The sequence below is a fragment of the Aquarana catesbeiana genome, linkage group LG03, assembly GCF_042186555.1.
Source record: "Aquarana catesbeiana isolate 2022-GZ linkage group LG03, ASM4218655v1, whole genome shotgun sequence".
In the NCBI taxonomy this organism is placed as follows: domain Eukaryota; kingdom Metazoa; phylum Chordata; class Amphibia; order Anura; family Ranidae; genus Aquarana; species Aquarana catesbeiana.
Window position 1 is genome coordinate 727,007,373 of NC_133326.1, and position 24,062 is coordinate 727,031,434.

General features: G+C 44.4%; 1 protein-coding gene across 2 annotated transcripts in view; it reads left to right on the forward strand.

The window, feature by feature from the left end:
• LOC141133758 (thialysine N-epsilon-acetyltransferase-like) overlaps positions 1–24,062 on the forward strand; it is a 135,128-nt gene that overhangs the window by 96,092 nt on the left and 14,974 nt on the right. The window contains exons 2-5 of one of the 2 annotated variants that reach the window (XM_073623302.1): positions 4,141–4,192; positions 4,633–4,719; positions 20,485–20,586; positions 21,031–21,071. In XM_073623302.1, coding sequence (XP_073479403.1) covers positions 4,141–4,192; positions 4,633–4,719; positions 20,485–20,586; positions 21,031–21,071 — 282 coding nt within the window. The remainder of the gene's footprint in view (positions 1–4,140; positions 4,193–4,632; positions 4,720–20,484; positions 20,587–21,030; positions 21,072–24,062) is intronic. The other variant, XM_073623303.1, reaches the window with a different exon arrangement.

Below are 24,062 nucleotides of genomic sequence, written 5' to 3' on the forward strand. Positions count from 1 at the left end.
AAAACCCCTTTTTTTTTTTTCTTCTTTCTTTTGCCCCTCCTCCTTTTTATCCTCCAACCACTCCATATCATCCTTGGAAAAACCGGAATCAACAGCTTCCCCACTCCTACGCTCCACTTCACCCCCCACCACTCTCCCTTCCCTTACCTACCACTGGGCCAGCCTCTTCACCATCCTCCCCACTCCTCTGCACCCCATGATCCTTAACAGAAACACTGCAGCGTCGGGGGGCTGGCACCACACTTGATGCACCTTCCTCAGCACCTCTTGCTGTCTCTGCAACTTTGGAAGACCTAGAAAAATGAGGATTGGACACATTCTCTGCAACTGATACCTTACCTACAGATTGGGAAGACACGGGCACACTAGGCAAACGCACAGACTGGGAAGACACAGACGTATTGGCACAGACTCAGAGGGAATCGCAGGCACCCCAGCTGCTGAGCTCGGAGCAACTTCCATGTCCAGGCGGAAGAACTCTCTCATGAGCTCAGGCTTGTTATGCATTGCCTCAGGAAACTGACTATAAGGATGTCCCACCGCATTGCACAGGTTGCACCTTTTATAATGTTACAATCCTTTGCCAAATGTCCTACACCCTGACACACAGCATTTCATCACCGAACAGGAGGATGCATGATGCCCTTTATCTCCACGCTTGTTACATAGCTTTGGCTGGCCTGGATAGAACATGGTCAGCCTGTCCCTCCCAGGAAAGCTGAGGATGGCAGATGCTGGACAACATTGTCAATGATTTTTTAACTTTAACTGCACAGACCACCCCCTCGTCCATATTCCCCGATCATCCAAAATCTTCTTTAGGGGGCCCAGGATGTCTCCATACCTCCTCAACCATACAGTTAAATCCCCTTGTGGTATGGACTCATTGCGGACAAGAACTGTCACCATTTTAATGAGTGGCTGCCATGATACAAGCTTGGGGATGAGCCCCCCCCCCCCCAATGGAGCTGCACAACATTTCTCCTTTTTAAATATTGAGGAAGATAAAATATTTCCATGCTCCTTCCCTGTCTGCTCCTTCCTCCCAAATCCCGTAGCAACAACACCAGCATGAATTGTAATGTTTTGGTCCGGTTGGTGAAAACATCACCCTTTCTGTAGACACCTCATCCCAATAAAGACAGATACATCATAAGGGGGGATAGGAGGATTTTTACGGTGTCAAATATAGAAATGCACAGTTGACTTACTATAAGTAAAACATAGTTTTTATTGACATAACATAGTTAAAAGAAAAAACAAACAAAGCATACTGTTACAGGGCAGTATGAAGTTATAAACAATTGGTGGTCAGAATCGTATACAGGTGAGTAATAAATCGCAGCAGGAGATATTGCACACTAGCCCGACATGTTTCGCTACTTTAGCTTCCTCAGGGGATGTGCAAAAGATTTATTTTACTGAGACCATTGAGTAGATAAAGAGAGACAAAGTTGTAACAACAGTCTGAAAAAATGCAATGAAATAATACATACAGAGTGTTGATTTAAATATGAACCTGGTTGCCTAAAAAGACTGGACACTTACCCTATACAATACTTACACCCATGAACCACCTGGCCGGGCCCCTGACTTGGCCCCAAAAGACCGGATCCAAGGGGGTCAATTTGGCATGGCCATAGAGGGCTGATAGGGAGACACTAGGGAGCAACAAAATTACCATAAAATTCACTCACCTGTATACGATTCTGACCACCAATTGTTTATAACTTCATACTGCCCTGTAACAGAATGCTTTGTTTGTTTTTTCTTTTAACTATGTTATGTCAATAAAAACTATGTTTTACTTATAGTAAGTCAACTGTGCATTTCTATATTTGACACTGTAAAAATCCCCCTATCCCCCCTTATGAAACACCAGCATAAGTTTTCCCCACAGACACAGCACCGGCATATGTTTTCCCCACAGACACACCAATTGCAGTCTTGTCCTTAGACACAATCAAACCTGCTGACAGAGAATCTGAACCAGCTGGTGTAGCAGTCATTGACTTAACAGAGGTGAGACCCGCCCTCTCCCTCTGCTCTGAACACGCAGCTTCTTTCCTATGTTCAAGCACAGTCTTGGCTACTGCAGACTCCAGGATAGTTGTAGCACTACTGCACTCAGCATCTCCTCCATTATTCTCAGAAACAGCCGCTGTGTCTGGTCCAGGCAAATTCACTGTATTGTCCATGGCGCTCCTCTCTGCAGACTCTTCCCCCAGAAGCTTGACAGTTACTCTCACCAATTTCATCTGAAGCTTTGTTTTCAGCAGGTAATTCAGACTGCATTGCATGCTGTACATTGTCTATGGGTCTGGGCTGACTGCCAGTAGCACTACAACCCTCAGCAAGCCCATTGTCATTAAAGTTCACATCACCATCTTGCGTGCGCACACACTGACTGTTCCTGCTTGCTGTGTTGTTACCTTTTGCAATGTCATGGCTGATGGTGGGATCAGACTCTCTCCCCCCCCCCCCCAAGTTGTTGCAGACTTCATGGTGAATCTTGCTCTCTTCATAGGTCTCTCTTTCACAGGGTGAGGAGCAGTGCCCATCTCCTCATCATCATCCGGGGAATCCACACCCTAAGGGGATTCCAGCTTAGTGATGAACTCAAGCATGCTAGTATCCCCCTCAACCTCCTGCTCCGATGTTCCATATTGTTGCTGCAGAGTGAGGGGGACAGAGGCCTCCGCCATTTTGAGGGCTCAGCAGATGCCTGAGGTGTTGAACAGCTGGGTTCATCCTCCGGGCCAACTTTCTCACTCTCTGCTGACTCTGTCGGTACCTGCATCTCCTCATTTATTGGGTCACTTTCCACGCAGGAAGTGGCTCTTCTCATTCGGCTAAACCGTTCCTCGTTTCTATATTTTTCTTTATATATTCTGCTATTCTCCTTCAGAGAACCCACCAGTTCCTTCTGCTTCCTCACAGCTGGCTCCAAGTCATTCCACTCAGGCCTCAGAGCCGGTCTCTTTTTACTGTGTACTTTGGCACAAATCTGTATTTTCTTCCTAAATTCAGCCATCAAAACTAACAATTTCTCCTCTTCTTTCTCAATCTGTTTTAGCTTACCGACAATCCTCTGTCTAAAGGCAGACAGGGACTCATCTCTGCTTGGGCCAGGGCCAGTATCTTCCACAGACTGAGGCCTAGTCGCAGGCCTATCCAGGGGGCCTCCGCCAGGGTCCTCCCCAGAATCCAGCATTCCTCCTGCGGCAGAGAAGCAACTCTAGCCCCTGGTCTCTGGAAGCACAGGAGCTAAAGAACCAACAACCTCACACCTCACTGTCAAGGAGCAGAATGGCAGTTCCCACCATCCCTGTGCAGAGTACCCAGGTCTGTACACCTGCTGTGCCCATTATGAAGGGTTCCCACCATCCCTGTGCAGAGTACCCAGGTCTGTACACCTGCTGTGCCCATTATGAAGGGTTCCCACCATCCCTGTGCAGAGTACCCAGGTCTGTACACCTGCTGTGCCCATTATGAGGGGTTCCCACCATCGCTGTGCTGAGTTCCTGGGTCTGTACACCTGCTGTGTCCATTATGAGGGGTTCCCGGGTCTGTACTCCTGCTGTGCCTGTATGCCGGGTGTAATTCTCTCTCTCTCTCACTACCAGTGCTGCCAGCCTGCCACCAATGCAGCGACAATGCACATTTGGTTGCGCTGGCATGGCAAGTGACAGTCTGCAAATGGTGGCAGGTGATGTAGCAAGTTGAAAAGCTGCATCTGGTGACAGGCGACGGTGGCAAGTGACATGCTGCATCTGGTGGCAGGAGATGTGGCAAGTAACAAGCTCAGGACTCTCACTGATTCTGCATTATGGTGAGTTGAACCACCTCATTATATATTAGAATGTAACAATAGAAACAATGCGCTTCGATCACCCTGACACCATTTCAACCATGGTGCCATGATGATTGAAACGCTAACACCAGCCTTTGCCTGCGAAGGCTCCCCCCCCCCCCCCCCCCTGGCCTGCAAAAAGGTTGGTGACCGCTGCTATGGGCTCTAGCCCCAGATCTTTTGCAGACCTAGCAACGCCCCTGATGCCGGGTGTAATTCTCAGTAGCGGTGATCAGTGCAGTCAGTAGGGGGTGCTGTGTTGTGCTTATTGTATCTGTATTTTGCAGGAATTGGCGGAATATGAGAAGATGTCTGATCGTGTGAGGAATACAGCAGAAGGTAGGTGGGGCTGCAGTCTCTGTATCTGTGGCTGGTAACACCCAGTTTGGGGTACATGGAGAGGGAGGAATATTCTCTATTGGGTATAATAAAATATAATGGGGGGGTTTCCTGCAGATATTTGGGATAATCAGATCATCCAATAACCCCATCAGTTGGACAACTTCAGGGAAAATAAGGAAGGGGGGTTGGGTAAGATTTACCCTGGATGACATTTTGCATCCAAGGAATAACCGCTGTGCTATTCCTTCTACCTGTACCACCCTATGCCTTTGCAATCGTACCCCTATATGATCCTGACACCCCCTGTTCCCCCTTACCAAGATGTTCAATATTTTACCCCAACGGTAGATTTCAATTACAGGTGCTACTCCTGTGTACTTTGCATAGAATCAAAGCAGTCATTGGCCATTGCCTTTTTTTTTTTTTCCCCTCCACAGGGCTGCGCCGTGATGGCTTTGAGGAACCCTCCCCTCTATTCCACTGTCTGGTGGCCGAGGAAGAAGATGAACAGAAAAGAGCAGAAGGTATCAAGAGGGGCAAATCTCATTACTGTTGTAGGGGCATAGACACAACCTACTGCAGGAAAATCTCACCACTGTGGGAGTATCTCTGTATTGTATTATTATTATTATTATTTATTTATTATACAGCATAATTGTATTACCATACAGTTCTGGGGAAGAACAGTACACACTTCTGTCCAGTAGAGGGCAGCTTCCCCCTCATTTCTGCATCCATAAGATTTTACTGGTACAAAGTTGCACTCATATGAAAATATTAAATAAGGAAAAACGTCAACAATGAAATAAAAGGGAATCTGCCTAGAGAGCAACTTTGTATAAATTATGAGTAGGGATGAGCCGAACACCCCCCGGTTCGGTTCGCACCAGAACCCGCGAACGGACCGAAAGTTCGCACGAACGTTAGAACCCCATTGACGTCTATGGGACTCGAACGTTCGAAATCAAAAGTGCTCATTTTAAAGGCTAATTTGCATGGTATTGTCCTAAAAAGGGTTTGGGGACCCGGGTCCTACCCCAGGGGACATGTATCAATGCAAAAAAAACTTTTAAAAACGGCCGTTTTTTCGGGAGCAGTGATTTTAATGATGCTTAAAGTAAAAAAAAAAAAAGTGAAATATTCCTTTAAATATCGTACCTGGGGGGTGTCTATAGTATGCCTGTAAAGTGACGCGTGTTTCCCATGTTTAGAACAGTCCCTGCACCAAATGTCATTTTTAAAGGAAAAAATCTCATTTAAAACTGCTTGCGGGTTTAATGTCATGTCGGGTCATGGCAATATGGATGAAAATCAGTGAGACAAACGGCATGGGTACCCCCCAGTCCATTACCAGGCCCTTTGGGTCTTGTATGGATATTAAGGGGAACCCCGCACCCAAATTAAAATAAGGAAAGGTGTGGGGCCACCAGGCCCTATATACTCTGAACAGCAGTATACAGGCGGTGCAAACAAGACAGGGACTGTAGGTTTGTTGTTAAGTAGAATCTCTTTGTAATTTTGAACGGGTACATTTTTAACGTGTTTAGCTCCAGCCAAAAAATCTTTTCTAAGCTTTTTGGAAAACATAGGGAAGGGTTATCACCCCTGTGACATTTGTTTTGCTGTCTTTCCTCCTCTTCAGAAGATTTCACCTCACTTTTTTGTCCCAATGAAAAATGTTTTTTGAAAATTTGGGTTTTTTTGTGGAACAAGGATTGGAAAGCATCAGTGGAAAGGAGAAATTGTTTTCCCATATTAACTCTTACAGGAGAGAATTTCCCTTCCTAGGGGTAGATTTCATCTCACTTCCTGTTGTCTCCTTCCGTTTGCAAGTAGGAGTCGTTTGTAAGTTAGATGTTTGAAAGTAGGGTCCTGCCCTATATACTCAGCAGAAATTTGGGCCTTAGGTGTTGCTGTGGCCACAACACTGTAAGCCCTCACAGGGCCCTGCTGTGAAATATTAGATCAAGAATTGTAATTACATGCCCCTGTTGAACAGGAGCTGAAAAATTAGGCCTTAGGCACTGGTGCTGGTGCCACAACACTGCAACCCCTCACAGACACTCTAGTTGGAACGCAGGAACGAGCCCTGCTGCAAATTATTGCTTCAAAAATTGTAATTACACGCCCCTGTTAGACAGGGGCAGAAAAATTGGGCCTTAGGCACTGGTGCTGGTGCCACAACACTGCAACCCCTCACAGACACTCTAGTTGGAACGCAGGAACGAGCCCTGCTGCAAAGTATTGCATCAAAAATTGTAATTACACGCCCCTGTTAGACAGGGGCAGAAAAATTGGGCCTTAGGCACTGGTGCTGGTGCCACAACACTGCAACCCCTCACAGACACTCTAGTTGGAACGCAGGAACGAGCCCTGCTGCAAAGTATTGCATCAAAAATTGTAATTACACGCCCCTGTTAGACAGGGGCAGAAAAATTGGGCCCTAGGCACTGGTGCTGGTGCCACAACACTGCAACCCCTCACAGACACTCTAGTTGGAATGCAGGAACGAGCCCTGCTGCAAAGTATTACATCAAAAATTGTAATTACACGCCCCTGTTAAACAGGGGCTGAAAAATTGTGCCTTAGGCACTGGTGGTGGCGCCCAGAACCAAAAATGTTCTTACAAGCTATCAGCGTGATGATTGAGGAGGAAGAGGATAATTACTCAGGGATAGTCACTCAGCATCAGCATAGGCAGTCTTTGAAGGGATCTGAGATTTCAAAAAAAATTATTCGGTTACATCAGCATCAGGTGCTTGGTAGCTGGTGGTGATCCAAGACTCATTCATTTTTATGAAGGTCAGCCGATCGACCGAGTCGGTGGACAGACGCACCCTGTGATCGGTTACCACGCCTCCAGCAGCACTGAATGTGCGTTCCGAAAGAACGCTGGATGCAGGACAGGCCAGTAGCTCAATTGCATACTGTGCAAGCTCTGGCCAGTGATCCATCCTCAAGACCCAGTAACCCAGAGGATTTTCGGTGGGAAAGGTGTCCAAGTCTGATCTTGCCCCTAGGTATTCCTGCACCATGTAAAACAGACGCTGGCGATGGTTGCTGGAACCGATCATACCTTGGGGCTGCGGACCAAAAAATTGTCTGAACGCATCGGTCAGACGGCCACCTTCTCCACCGCTCCTTCTTTGACTGATCGAAGCCTCAGCAACACGTTGTCCAGAAACAGGAGTTTGTAACCTCCCAGTCTCTGGGAACGCGTTGCACAGACCTTTCTGCAAGGCCTCCCGAAGATGTTTCATCCTCTGCTCCCTCTGCGATGGCAAGATAAGGTCCGCAACCTTACCCTTGTAACGTGGATCAAGGAGGGTTGCCAGCCAGTATTGGTCCTTCTCCTTGATACCACGAATACGAGGATCCTTACGCAGGCTTTGCAGGATCAGGGAGGCCATGCAGCGTAGGTTTGCTGAGGCATTCGGTCCGGAGTCCTCTGGGTCACTAAGAACGACATGGTCCGCAGCCACCTCCTCCCAGCCACGTACAAGTCCATGTGTTTCTTGGGACTGATCCCTTAAAGACTGCTGCTGATGCTGAGTGCCAGGCTCCACCTCCATACTGACACAATCTTCCTCCTCCTCCTCTTCCTCCTCGTCCTCTTCCTGTGTGATCGGCGGGCACGCAGGAACACTGTCTGGATAAAGGGGGCCTTGAGAGCTAAGGAAGTCCTCCTCTTCCTGCCTCTGTTCTGCCTCAAGTGCCCTGTCCATTATTCCACGCAGCGTGTGCTCCAACAGGTGGACAAGGGGGACAGTGTCACTGATGCATGCACTGTCACTGCTCACCATCCTCGTGGCCTCCTCGAATGGTGACAGGACAGTGCATGCATCCCTGATCATGGCCCACTGGCGTGGGGAAAAAAAACCAAGCTCCCCTGACCCTGTCCTGGTGCCATAGTCGCACAGGTACTCATTGATGGCCCTCTGCTGCGTGTGCAGCTGCTGCAGCATGGCCAACGTTGAGTTCCACCTGGTGGGCATGTCACAGATTAGGCGGTTCTTGGGCAGGTTAAACTCCTTTTGGAGGTCCGTCAGCCGAGCACTGGCATTATATGACCGGCGGAAATGCACACAGACTTTCCTGGCCTGCCTCAGGACATCCTGTAAGCCCGGGTACCTGCCCAAGAACCGCTGCACCACCAAGTTAAGGACGTGAGCCAAACAGGGCACATGGGTCATTTGTCCCTGTCGGAGGGCAGAGAGGAGGTTGGTGCCATTGTCGCAAACCACCATTCCTGCCTTAAGTTGGCGTGGCGTCAACCACCTCTGAACCTGCCCCTGCAGAGCTGACAGAACCTCTGCCCCAGTGTGGCTCCTGTCCCCCAAGCACACCAGCTCAAGCACCGCATGGCATCTTTTGGCCTGCGTACTTGCGTAGCCCCTTGAACGCCTACGGAGCACCGCTGGTTCCGAGGAAGAGGCCATGGAGGAAGAAGAAGAGGAGGGGGTGGAGGAGAGAGGTGTGTCACAATCAGCATTTTGGAGGCGTGGTGGCGGAACAACCTCCAACACTACTGCACCTTGTCCTGCATCCTTCCCAGCTGCCAGCAGAGTCACCCAATGCGCCGTGAAACTTAGGTAACGTCCCTGTCCATGCCTGCTGGACCATGAGTCAGCGGTAATATGCACCTTACCGCTGACCGCCCTGTCCAGCGAGGCATGGACATTGCCTTCCACATGCCGGTAGAGAGCCGGAATCGCCTTCCGTGAGAAAAAGTGGCGTTTGGGTACCTGCCACTGAGGAACCGCACATTCCACAAACTCACGGAAGGGGGCAGAGTCTACCAACTGAAAAGGCAGCAGTTGAAGTGCTAGCAATTTTGCCAAGCTAGCATTCAACCGCTGGGCATGTGGATGGCTGGGAGCAAACTTCTTTCGGCGGTGCAGCAGCTGGGGCAGGGAAATTTGCCTGGTACAATCTGACGTCGGTGTACCAAAAGCAGATTGCCCACAAGTACTTGGCTGTGACACACCTAATTCTACACCTTCATTCCTCTCACTGCAGGTCTCAGAGAGGACTGAAGGTCTAGTGGGGTTGGAAATCTCAGCTGATGAGGAGCAAGGAGAGATCCTCTTTGTTCTTTGGTGTGGGTCTTTTAGATACGCTTGCCAACGAACTGCATGGCAGGTCAACATATGTCTGGTCAAGCATGTGGTACCCAAGCGGGAGATATTTTGGCCACGCGAGATACGCTTGAGACATATGTTGCAAATAGCAGCGGTGCGATCTGATGCACTCGTCTCAAAAAAGGCCCACACCAAAGAACTTTTTGAATAACGCGCAGAGACTGCAGCGCCCTGCACATGTGGAGCTTTGGGGTGTGATGCAGTCAATGTGCTGCCCTTAGGCTGGCCCCTGGAGGGCATCCTGCCTCGTTGGTGATGTGCTGCCGCCTCCTCCTCCTCCTCCTCCTCCTCCTCCTCCTCTCTCCTATCAGGCACCCACGTTGAGTCAGTGACCTCATCATCCCCTCCCTCCTCATCACTGGAGCAAACCTGGCAGTATGCTGCAGCAGGGGGAGCATGACTGCCAGATTGCTGTCCTTCTTGGGCACCCCCTCTGTCCGCGCTCATGTTACTGCCTTCATCGAGCTCAGTATCGTCATCAGAGCCTTCCAAACGCTGGGCATCCTCCTGGAGCATGTACCCAACACTGTGGTCAAACAGTTCGAGGGAATCCTCATGAGGACATGGTGGAGCTAGGGAAGGAGTCACTGATGACATTGAGCTGAGGGAAGAGGCCGCTGCTTTGCCAGACAAAGCACCCTGGGCATGGGTGAGAGAGGATGAGGAGGATGAGGACGGCTTGGTCATCCACTCGACCAAGTCTTCCGCATGTTGCGGCTCAACATGGCCAGCTGCCGAAAAAAAGGCCAAGCGTGTCCCATGGCCACGTGCTGATGAGGATGCACCGTCTCCACGACCAGCACTAGACACAGAGCCTGCTTGCCCTCTCTTATTGGCTTGTGACTGTCTGCCTCTCCTTCTTGGCCTTCCAGACATACTAATGGCCTGTAGCTGCACTAAGCTGGGATAGAACACCTGTAATTTTCTTCAAGTAGCTTTATATACTGTAACCAGACAAGCCTGCCTGTCAGTAGGAAGATAACAGGAACGGATCTAGCTGAACACTGTGAGCAGGACGCACTGTACTAAATGTAAATAGTCTAGCTGCCTGACCGTGGTACTAATAGGATCAAATAGAACACCTGTAATTTTCTTCAGGTAGCTTTATATACTGTAACCAGACAAGCCTGCCTGTCAGTAGGAAGATAACAGGAACGGATCTAGCTGTACACTGTGAGCAGGACGCACTGTACTAAATGTAAATAGTCTAGCTGCCTGACCGTGGTACTAATAGGATCAAATAGAACACCTGTAATTTTCTTCAGGTAGCTTTATATACTGTAACCAGACAAGCCTGCCTGTCAGTAGGAAGATAACAGGAACGGATCTAGCTGAACACTGTGAGCAGGACGCACTGTACTAAATGTAAATAGTCTAGCTGCCTGACCGTGGTACTAATAGGATCAAATAGAACACCTGTAATTTTCTTCAGGTAGCTTTATATACTGTAACCAGACAAGCCTGCCGGTCAGTAGGAATTTAACAGGAACGGATCTAGCTGAACACTGTGAGCAGGACGCACTGCACTAAATGTAAATAGCAGGAACGGATCTAGCTGAACACTGTGAGCAGGACGCACTGCACTAAATGTAAATAGCAGGAACGGATCTAGCTGAACACTGTGAGCAGGACGCACTGCACTAAATGTAAATAGCAGGAACGGATCTAGCTGAACACTGTGAGCAGGACGCACTGCACTAAATGTAAATAGCAGGAACGGATCTAGCTGAACACTGTGAGCAGGACGCACTGCACTAAATGTAAATTGCAGGAACGGATCTAGCTGAACACTGTGAGCAGGACGCACTGCACTAAATGTAAATAGTCTAGAAGATAACAGGAACGGATCTAGCTGAACACTGTGAGCAGGACGCACTGCACTAAATGTAAATAGCAGGAACGGATCTAGCTGAACACTGTGAGCAGGACGCACTGCACTAAATGTAAATAGCAGGAACGGATCTAGCTGAACACTGTGAGCAGGACGCACTGCACTAAATGTAAATAGCAGGAACGGATCTAGCTAAACACTGTGAGCAGGACGCACTGCACTAAATGTAAATTGCAGGAACGGATCTAGCTGAACACTGTGAGCAGGACGCACTGCACTAAATGTAAATAGTCTAGAAGATAACAGGAACGGATCTAGCTGAACACTGTGAGCAGGACGCACTGCACTAAATGTAAATAGCAGGAACGGATCTAGCTGAACACTATGAGCAGGACGCACTGCACTAAATGTAAATAGCAGGAACGGATCTAGCTGAACACTGTGAGCAGGACGCACTGCACTAAATGTAAATAGCAGGAACGGATCTAGCTGAACACTGTGAGCAGGACGCACTGCACTAAATGTAAATAGTCTAGAAGATAACAGGAACGGATCTAGCTGAACACTGTGAGCAGGACGCACTGCACTAAATGTAAATAGCAGGAACGGATCTAGCTGAACACTGTGAGCAGGACGCACTGCATTAAATGTAAATAGTCTAGATAGAAGATAACAGGAACGGATCTAGCTAAACTGAATACAGTGTATATATATATATGCAACACCTGGGATGCATATATATACACAATACACTGTAAGTGCAGCTAACTGACTGACTGTTCTGCCTAATCTATCTAACTCAAATCAAATGACACTGTCTCTCTCTCTCTCTCTATCTCTCAGCACACCGGAACACACACTACACAGGGCCGCCGTGCAGGCGGCCTTATATAGTGTGGGGTGTGTACTAAATCCCCTGAGCCATAATTGGCCAAAGCCACCCTGGCTTTGGCCAATTACAGCTCTCTCTACTGACGGCGCTGTGATTGGCCAAGCATGCGGGTCATAGTGCATGCTTGGCCAATCATCAGCCAGCAATGCACTGCGATGCCGCAGTGAATTATGGGCCGTGACGCGCCACACGAATTTAGCGCGAACGGCCCATAACGTTCGCAATTCGGCGAACGATCGAACAGCCGATGTTCGAGTCGAACATGGGTTCGACTCGAACACGAAGCTCATCCCTAATTATGAGAAATGTAGCATTATCAGTCTATCATTCTGTTCTAAAGCAGGCAGCACAATATAGATTTTTATTCCTGCAATAATGAAACTGCATCACCTCTGTTCTCCATCCTATAGCTTCTCACCTCTGTTCTCCATCCCATAGCTCCTCACCTGTTCTCCATCCCATAGATCCTCACCTGTTCTCCATCCCATAGCTCCTCACCTCTGTTCTCCATCCCATAGCTCCTCACCTCTGTTCTCCATCCCATAGCTCCTCACCTCTGTTCTCCATCCCATAGCTCCTCACCTGTTCTCCATCCCATAGCTCCTCATCTGTTCTCCATCCCATAGATCCTCATCTGTTCTCCATCCCATAGCTCCTCACCTGTTCTCCATTCCATAGCTCCTCACCTGTTCTCCATCCCATAGCTCCTCACCTGTTCTCCATCCCATAGCTCCTCACCTGTTCTCCATCCCATAGATCCTCACCTCTGTTCTCCATCCCATAGCTCCTCACCTCACCTCTGTTCTCCATCCCATAGCTCCTCACCTCTGTTCTCCATCCCATAGCTCCTCACCTCTGTTCTCAATCCCATAGCTCCTCACCTCTGTTCTCCATCCCATAGCTCCTCACCTGTTCTCCATCCCATAGCTCCTCACCTGTTCTCCATCCCATAGCTCCTCACCTGTTCTCCATCCCATAGCTCCTCACCTGTTCTCCATCCCATAGATCCTCACCTCTGTTCTCCATCCCATAGCTCCTCACCTCACCTCTGTGACCCAAGAAAAGGGATGCCTTTTGGGTTCTTCTCCACATGTAATCAAGTAAATTCCTTCTCATATGAAGACTACAAATGTAGGTGATTATTACATATGATATCATCATTATCTTTCATCATCATTCATCATCATACGGTCAAACCCTGTACTACTTAGTAAATACAGGTTCCTGATTGGTTAATTTATTTGGCCTTCAGAAAGACAAGTGACATTCGGCATCTCCCCAATGACAACCATTGATGATGTCTGGTGCTGAAATCTTAAAAATTCTTAAAGTTCATATTTTTTGGTGGGATCTGTCAACAAGATATCTGGCTGGATTGTTCTATCAGATGGTAAAAACTGATCAGAGGAGTTGTCAAGAGCAGCTTTAAAAATGGCAAATTTTGTCTCAATGGCAAACTGCTCTAAAATTAATTCTTAAAGCAACCCATTGTACTAACCACATCTAATTAACATTGAAAATCACCAATAGATGGTACTATACCCCAAAGAGTAGGGAGTGGCGCTGTGCATAAAAGAGGGAGTGTTGGTATATAATAATCTTCTTAATTAAAGTGACTGGCGTGTCTATATAATATTCTTTAAGAATATCAATTAGCAATGTAACATTGGATGCAATAGTGTATACCACACATAAAAAGTGATAAGTGCTAATTAGTATGAAAAAAAATAAATAGTATAAAATAAATAATATCAATTAGTGCAACCATAAGATCAAAAAAGAAGAAATTATTTTTGTTAGTGTAATCATGATCCCATATACAAAATATAAGCACTAATGGCCTATACGGTGATCCGTAATATATTAATTGGTCTGTTGTATAAATAAACAAACCAAAAGTGATAAGTGCAAAGTGTCAGGTGCAGACCAATTAATGGTATTTCAACCCCTAATTGGTAATGTGCAAATAAACTTCAAATAGTATGTAACAAAAAACAAAATATTGGTGTCCCCACCCCTCAATGGTGATGTGCAGGTGAAACTCAAAAAAATATATAAAAAATATATATGAAATTTCTGTAGTAAATCCTCTATACTCTCAAATAATAAATAATAATATATGATATGTATTTATGTTGAACCAAAGAAAAAAGTCTTATATAATGTGAACTGTCAAATGTTCATATTATGTCTTCCAACCAAATTCTTCCCGATTTTAACAGACTCCCCCTGATGTGATTCCACTCACCGGAGCGCTATACCCCTGCAGGGGTATAAGCGTAAGATGTTTATTTTCCAGGTTCCGATATCCTACCGAATGCTTAGGTGTTGGTATCTTTTCCAATCCAATTCCTCGATCTGGGTCATCCACTCATGCAAAGGAAGGAGGTAGGGGGAAAGGTACGCAATCCCCTATTTCAATCTTGTTCCCAGCCGAACATCCTCTCCAGCATATTCTATGAAAATAAAAAAGTGATCCACATAACGTAACTCCGTTTGGATAAGTTTATTAATAGTGCTGATAAAATCCAAGGAGTATAGCCAATTCCAAGGAATATGATTTAAAAAATAGAGGAGGGAGCATGCAAGCTCTCTAACTCTCCTCCCGTTCCCGGGACGCAGCGCTGCTCACAGCCACCGCTTGCGTTCCACCGGTCAGGTAACAGAAACCACGATCTCAGGAAAGGACGTTGTGCATGCCAAGATAGTCCCGCCTTATGCGTTTCGTCACACGGACGTCATCGGAGGCGCTGCCATCTTGGCCCTCCCAACGTCTTATATCTGGGTGTATTACATGCTGCGGCCAATCCTCCGCTAGATGCTGAACAACGAGCGTCATGCGGGTCCAATCAGGAAATCGCTCATCATGGAGATAAGGGCCATAAACCTATTCACTTTCAACCTCATTAAGTCAGAGGGATATTAGTATGTGGACCAGTAGGATCTCCCTGAGCGCCATCTAGTGGTATTTTATAAATGGTACTATAATTTACCTGGAATGGCAGCAATGAGAGAAAAACACCCCTTAGCAAACCAGATATTATCTAGTAAAACTTTATACAAAATATTAAAATCTCATCAAATAACAATCAGATAACTTTTGGCCCAGGTGGAAGACTACACGAATACACATTCGAATTTTACATCAGTATATTCACTCCTTACATTATTTTATTGTTTTTTGAATGAACTGTATTAGACTTTTTTATTTGTATTTTTGTATATTTGTATGAATAAAATTGTTTTTTACTACCTCATTGCCTTTAAAGTCCCACCTATCCTTTGAGGGGTTAGTTTTTCTTCTCTTGATATCAGGGATGGTGGCAACTCCTATGACCTATTTGGATGGTATTCTCCTCTTTATAATCAGATAACTTTAAACCCATACATATAAGACGAGTTATAAATAAATTAGTTCTATTTTTCCCAGGAGGTATTACTTTTAGAAGTTTATATGAAAGGGAAGGAGGAGAGAAATTATTTTATATATATATATAAAGATGGAAAAATGAATTAAAAAATACATAAAATATATATAAATATAAAAAAATAAAAAATGGAAAAAACAATAAAAAAATATATAATAAACATTTTTTGGATATTAAATATGACGATACAAAATATATAAAGGTATACATAAAACAAATGTGTGTCATGTAATCAGAGCGAGTGCAAACGGAGGGATTGGGTTCGTTTACAGTTAATATGAGAGATTAAAAATTCCTGTCTAGACTATTATGTTATCTCTATACATTGTGTTGGAGTTATCATTAAGGGAAAGGTTAATTAGATACTATGTGTTATGTAAAAAATCCTTAAATATCCACGGAAATCCAGAGGCAAGCTAAACATAGGAACAAGTGTAAAATCCACTCATTTAAAAATTGGATAAGAAACAATTCAGATCGATGTCTACATTCAACCCCCTAGGGACCAAACTCCCTAGGCGGTATATCCACTTAGTTTCATTCTGGGTCACTTTTATTCTTTTATTACCACCCCTCCAATGATCTTTAATCAAATCTATACCGTAAAAAATTAGTCCCGTAGGGTTTCTATTGTGGACCTCATCAAAGTGCCTAGAGAGGTTGTGCTTTGGAAAGCCTTTTTTAATATTATTAATACGTTCTCTAATCCTGACACGGAGAGGCCTAGTGGTTCTTCCCACATACTGTAACCGACAGGGACATTCGATCACATATGTAACGTGAGTGCTTTCACAGGTGATCAATTCCCTGATTTGGTACTCTCTCCCTGCTCTAGATTTAAAGGATGATTTTTTCTTTGGCTGTTTTTTACTCACACGGCAGGGCAGGCACTTTTGGCATCTATAGAAGCCTTTCATCTCAGGGAATAATTTAACCGTTTTAGGTGGGTCGATCTCATTGTGTACCGGCTGGTTCCTCAAATTAGGGGCCTTTTTATAGATGAATCTTGTTTTTTTTGAAAGTATCTTTGCTAAAATTCTGTCGGATTTAAAAATTGGCCAATACTTCCTAATTATGTGTTCGACCGAATGGTATTGATTATTAAAACCGGTAATAAAGGCCATATCCATCCCGGAGTAGTTGTCATCTTTCTCCTTTTTTCTCAATAGGAGATCACGATCCAAACCCCCTATCTCCATCATCTGCCTCATTAAGGGTTGTTTTTGGTATCCTTTATCAATAAACTTTTTGATCAGAGTGTCAGCTTGTGTGTAATAATCATCTATCTTGTAGCAATTTCTTCGTAACCTCATTAGTTGACCTTTCGGAATACTCTCCTTCCACTTGGGATGGTGACAACTAGATGTTGGGATGTAGCCGTTGCGATCCGTTGTTTTAAAAAAAGTTCTAGTATGTAATTCATTGTTCTCTTTGAAGATCTGTACATCTAAATAATCTATCTCTTGAGGATCGCATTTACCACTGAAAGAGATGCCATATTGATTTTGATTCATTATTCTCAGGAAATCCTGGAAAGAGTCTGCTGTGCCCCTCCACACGATGATCACGTCATCAATATAACGACGGTAAAATTCAATCTCTGGGCGTGGCTTCTTATATATGTATTCTTCTTCCCACATGTCCATAAATAAATTCGCCACGCTCGGGGCATATCTTGCCCCCATGTCGACGCCCCTAGTCTGAACATAATAGTCCTTCTGGTACCAAAAATAATTACTTTCCATTGCTAATTTTAAGGCTTCCAAAATAAAGTTGATCTGTTCTTGTTTAAGATTGGCATCTCCATGAAGTGCTTTTTCTACCCCCTTTTATACCATGTTTTTGTATAATACTAGTATATAAGGAGTTCACATCTATTGTCGCAAGAAGGCAATCTTCAACCTTAGTCACATGTTTTAACTCATTGATCAATTGCGTACTATCCCTTAGATATGACCCTCCTTTTACTACCAATGGTTTCAGGAAACAATCGATGTATTCTCCCAATCTGGAGAACAAGGAATTAATCCCGCTTATAATCGGTCTTCCTGGGGGCTTCTCTAATCGCTTATGCACTTTCGGTAAATAGTATATAACTGGTGTCTTCGTGGACTCACATATCAGATATTTTGCTTCTTTTTTATTTAAAATCCCTCTATCTTTCCCTTTTTTCACGAGAGCTTTCAGTTTCTTGCCATAAAGTTGTTTTGGATTTCCTTTAAGTTTCTTGTAGGTATTTTCTACTCTAAGGAAGTTCTTCATCTCTTCCTCGTAGTCTTCTTTCCTTAATATGACCATTCCGCCCCCTTTGTCTGCGGGGCGTATAACTACTTCTTTTCTTTTTCCGATTTCTTTAATTGCTTTTTTTGTATCGTCATATTTAATATCCAAAAAATTTTTATTATATATTTTTTTATTATTTTTTTTATTGTTTTTTTCCGTTTTTTAATTTTATATATTTATATATATTTTATGTATTTTTTTATTCATTTTTCCATCTTTATATATATATATATAAAATAATTTCTCTCCTCCTTCCCTTTTATATAAACTTCTAAAAGTAATACCTCCTGGGAAAATTAGAACTAATTTATTTATACCTCTTCTTATATGTACAGGTTTAAAGTTATCTGATTGTTATTTGATAAGATTTTAATATTTTGTATAAAGTTTTACTAGATAATATCTGGTTTGCTAAGGGGTGTTTTTCACTCATTGCTGCCATTCCACGTAAATTATAGTACCATTTATAAAATACCATAAAATACCAGATAATATCTGGTTTGCTAAGGGGTGTTTTTCACTCATTGCTGCCATTCCACGTAAATTATAGTACCATTTATAAAATACCATAAAATACCAGATAATATCTGGTTTGCTAAGGGGTGTTTTTCACTCATTGCTGCCATTCCACGTAAATTATAGTACCATTTATAAAATACCATTAGATGGCGCTCAGGGAGATCCTACTCGTCCACATACTAATATCCCTCTGATTTAATGAGGTTGAAAGTGAATAGATTTATGGCCCTTATCTCCATGATGAGCGATTTCCTGATTGGACCTGCATGACGCTCGTTGTTCAGCATCTAGCGGAGGATTGGCCGCAGCATGTAATACACCCAGATATAAGACGTGTGGGAGGGCCAAGATGGCAGCGCCTCTGATGACGTCCGTGTGACGAAACGTGGGACTATCTTGGCATGCACAACGTCATTTCCTGAGATCGTGGTTTCTGTTACCTGACCGGTGGAACGCAAGCGGTGGCTGTGAGCAGCGCTGCGTCCCGGGATCGGGAGGAGAGTTAGAGAGCTTGCATGCTCCCTCCTCTATTTTTTAAATTATATTCCTTGGAATTGGCTATACTCCTTGGATTTTATCAGCACTATTAATAAACTTATCCAAACGGAGTTACGCTATGTGGATCACTTTTTTATTTTCATATAATATGCTGGAGCGGATGTTCGGCTGGGAACAAGATTGAAATAGGGGATTGCGTACCTTTCCCCCTACCTCCTTCCTTTGCATGAATGGTTGACCCAGATCGAGGAATTGGATTGGAAAAGATACCAACACCTAAGGATTCGGTAGGATATCGGAACCTGGAAAATAAACATCTTACGCTTATACCCCTGCAGGGGTATAGCGCTCCGGTGAGTGGAATCACATCAGGGGGAGTCTGTTAAAATCGGGAAGAATTTGGTTGGAAGACATAATATGAACATTTGACAGTTCACATTATATAAGACTTTTTTCTTTGGTTCAACATAAATACATATCATATATTATTATTTATTATTTGAGAGTATAGAGGATTTACTACAGAAATTTCATATATATTTTTTATATATTTTTTTGAGTTTCACCTGCACATCACCATTGAGGGGTGGGGACACCAATATTTTGTTTTTTGTTACATACTATTTGAAGTTTATTTGCACATTACCAAGTAGGGGTTGAAATACCATTAATTGGTCTGCACCTGACACTTTGCACTTATCACTTTTGGTTTGTTTATTTATACAACAGACCGATTAATATATTACGGATCACCGTATAGGCCATTAGTGCTTATATTTTGTATATGGGATCATGATTACACTAACAAAAATAATCAGTTTACAATTTCTTCTTTTTTGATTTTATGGTTGCACTAATTGATATATTATTTATTTTATACTATTTATTTTTTTCATACTAATTAGCACTTATCACTTTTTATGTGTGGTATACACTATTGCATCCAATGTTACATTGCTAATTGATATTCTTAAAGAATATTATATAGACACGCCAGTCACTTTAATTAAGAAGATTATTATATACCAACACTCCCTCTTTTATGCACAGCGCCACTCCCTACTTTCTGAATTTATTCCTTTGGGGGTACACGGTAGTGTCCCCCGCCTATATAGGGGGGCAGCAGTTGCAAAAATATCCTGAAGCGCGGATCCACTGACAAATAATTATACCCCAAAGAGACTGACAAGCTTCTCCCCCTTGTGCTGACGTGACTGCGGATACATAGAGAATTTAATACATGTTCTCTGGGGATGCCCTAATCTCACCAGCTTCTGGAGACAGATATTTCAGCTGCTAACCAAATGCACTGGGATTTTTGCAAACCCCATTCCAATGCCTATAATTTAATAGTTATTTTTAGTTACTTTCAGATTTTTCCGCATTATCAAAATTAATGAATACCGCATCTAAAGGAATGGAACACAACAAATTCCAATTTTTCTGAATTTATTTGAAATAACGAATTTTACAAATGACTCGAAAAACTAATGAAACAAATTTTTCGGCAGTGCACGTGTCCTACTATGAACAAAATGTCTCGTCTCCCAAAGATAAAATAGGAATAATATACATTTTTTTAAATATATTTTTTTATAAAGCCTCTTCTGCCAAAATACTTTTTGTTTTTATTTCCAGTTCCATATTCACAGGCTATGAAATATAAACTGGGTCTGTTCATTTTCATATGTTTTCAGGCCCGCGACTGGTGGGTTACGCCCTGTCTCATTACATCTACAACACGTTTAAAGGCCGAGCACTGTACCTGGAGGACCTCTTTGTCATGCCACAGTACAGAGGTGGAGTATACCGGATCTATGATGGGGGGGGGAGCCAATTAGATCACACGATCACCCGCCCAGATTTATCCCCTACGGTCACCACAGACTGGAATGTAAAAATGGTAGACGGACACAGACAGACAGGTCCTCTTCAAGTTCCCGTAGATTCTATATTTTACTCCACCAGGATGTAGGTATCTTCATTTGTCTACATCAGGGGTCTGAAGGAAAATTTAGAGTGTGTTTGTGTTTTTTTGTAAGTGTGGACAGGAAATGGTCATGGGATTGTAGAAAAGCTGTGTGGAACTATATTCATGATGATAACATGATGGGCCCCTCTTGTCTTCAAGGACCCTGTGTGCAGTTCTGATAGCTGTATCCTTATAGGTACCTTCCTCTTGTATAGATAAATACAAACATGGTGTGTCTCCTCCCTACACTGACCTCTCTTGTTTTATTCAGGTAAGGGAATTGGCTCCAAGCTACTGACAGCTACAGCAGAAGTGAGTACACTCCATCTATACTTTGGGCTTTATACTAACAAAGGGGGTGAAGCGCACTACCCCCGTAGGAGCTGCTAATTCGTTTTCCCACTGGCCATCCCAGACCCTCGGAGCTACCCTTACCTCTGACACTTCGGGTTCCATAATGTTTAATAGTATGCGATCACAGCAAAACCTCAAAGCAAATTCACAGTGCACAATATAGTATACCTGTTTGTCTTTTCCTTGATCTCCACTTGCTTGATGATACAAAAGAAATAACACCCACACAGTTATTCTTAAGTAAATCTTTGTTTACTGTAATTACTTTAATGCGGGGTACTACAATGGTTGTACTGTCAGACCAACATAGTCTAACAGTCAACTGAACTTTATATTACAAGGATACAATACAGGTATAAAATGTCTGAAGTAATGTATGAGTGGTGTAGCAAAGTAAATAGGATAACCATCAGAGTGAATTTATCTCACTATGAGCACTGTCCTATTTCCTGCGCGCTTTATCACTATACTAAATCAAAGGTTAACTTGATTAAGTATAATACAACAATTAGAGAGCTCCCTCATTTAATATCACACTACCCCAATATAGTAAAGGGACACAAGGCCTTGTGTTTCACTAAACAGTCCTTCTTTTCTTCTTTTCTTCTGCTAGCAAAACAGAGTAGATTTGTAATCCAAAAGGTTAATGGCTCCTGATCAAAGTAGACTGAAAATGTGAAAGTAAGGTTCGGGTGCAACAGCACTATAACTAACTTTGATGCCAGGAACTCAGTACTAAATCTCTTGACTTTGCTTGTGGGACTATGGGTCCCAGCAACTCTGTTTCGTGTAGACGAATGTATAAAAGTGCATCAAGAAACTTGTGGGCAACAGCCCTCTCACCCAACCAGGACAGTATTGTCAGAAGACTCCGTTCTGATGTACAGGGTTCTGTCTCCAGCCGGCCAGCACCGCTGCGCTGCTCCGCTCCACAAAATGAGACGCTCCGCAACTCTCAGACGACTCCGATAGGCTCCTCTGGCTCCTTCCCATTCTTGCCCCGCCATCGGTTCAGCTCTCTGGTGTGTGGCAATACTGCTGTTCGGATCGCTGTTCCGTTGAGGTAGGCCGCGCTGTGCTGAAGACCTCACACAGATCCTCCCAGGCTGGCCATGCGTGTCCAAGAGACCTAAGATGGCCTCTCCCAGCCCTTTTATAATCTTCCCACAATGCAGTTCTGTTCCCTGAGATTCATGGGAGTTAATGAGCATTGTGGGTAGGTCAAGTTAAAGGTCAAATGTAAACAAACAAAATACTTCCATGTCAACTTGAATAATAAAAGAATAAAGATGCAGTCCTTTTATATTTTTGCCGCTAGATGGCGCCAGATGTTAAGATATAACCTAACATTAAGTTATACATATATTATGACCGCTACACACTCCCCCTGCTTGAACTGTTTGGTCCCCAAAGATACCATGGGGGCATATCTAACATAAACCAAATTATGTTCAAATCCTGACTTATGACAGACCAATATTCACTGGCCCCTTAGCTTTCACATATTAACTGACAGATTTCAGGTGTAATTTCATAACCAAAGTTTGATAAGGCCAGGGCAGTTGCCGTGTTCAACCCGATAGTGTCAGAGATCAGAGCAGATCCATTGCCTACCCAATTAACAGCGGGTAGCAGAGCTTCAGGGCAGTGGCGTAACTAAAACCTTCAGGGCCCCGATGCAAGAAATCATGAAGGGCCCCCCTGACCCCTGGACAGCGCTTTTCCTAGGGGGATGTCTGATAAGAGGAGGAGCCGCCAAGGGACTCCAGAGGTCGGTGTTCGGGGCCACTCTGTGCAAAACTAACTGCACAATGTAGGTATGACATGTTTGTTATTTAAAAAAAAAAGCTTTACAATCACTTTAAGGGGTTAAAACAGTTGGACAGGAGGCAACATATTGCCTCTTTACCGGCTGTCAAATGCCTCTGAAAAGTGATCTGAGCATGGATAGCTTTTCAGAGGAACAGCATTTTGTTGCTGGTACTTTGAACGAGCAAGAAAAAAAAAATCAGTCCTGATTGTACACATATAGGGTGTCAGGATTAAACGTGCATACATAAAATGTGCATACATACATCTAAACAGTGGCGGCTGGTGCTCAACATTTTTTTGGGGGCGCAAAAATTTTTTGAAAAAAAATCATCAAATGCAGCCACTGTGCCATCAATTGCAGCCACTGTGCCACTTAAACGCTGCCAGTGTGCCCATCAAACGCTGCCAGTGTGCCCATCAAACGCTGCCAGTGTGCCCATCAAATGCTGCCACTGTGCCCTTCAAACGCTGCCACTGTGCCACTTAAATGCTGCCAGTGTGCCATCAATTGCTGCCACTGTGCCCATCAAATGCTGCCACTGTGCCACTTAAATGCTGCCAGTGTGCCATCAAACGCAGCCACTTTGCCATCAATTGCAGCCACTGTGCCAAACGCTGCCACTATGCCCATCAAACGCTGCCAGTGTGCCCATTAAAGGCTGCCAGTATGCCCATCAAATGCTGCCACTGTGCCCATTAAATGCTGCCAGTGTTCCATCAAACGCAGCCACTGTGCCAAACGCTGCCACTGTGCCCATCAAATGCTGCCACTGTGCCCATCAAATGCTGCCACTGTGCCCATCAAATGCTGCCAGTGTTCCCATCAAATGCTGCCAGTGTGCCCATTAAATGCTGCCAGTGTGCCCTTGAATGCCCCCAGTGTGACCCCCGACCACTCATTGGCACTTACCCTGTCTTGGTGGGGCAGCGGGTGACTGCGACGAGTGGGGTCCTCCATGCATCTCCTGCTGTCCACATCTCCCGTCCTCTCCTCCTGATAGGCGTCCAATAGCGGCGCCTGTCGTTTCAGCCAATCAGGTGATGGGTAACAGACCCGAGCACCTGATTGGTGGAGAGGCAGTTTAGTGTTAGGAAAGCGAATAGTCATTCGCTTTTCTAACACAGCTGAGTGGCCTG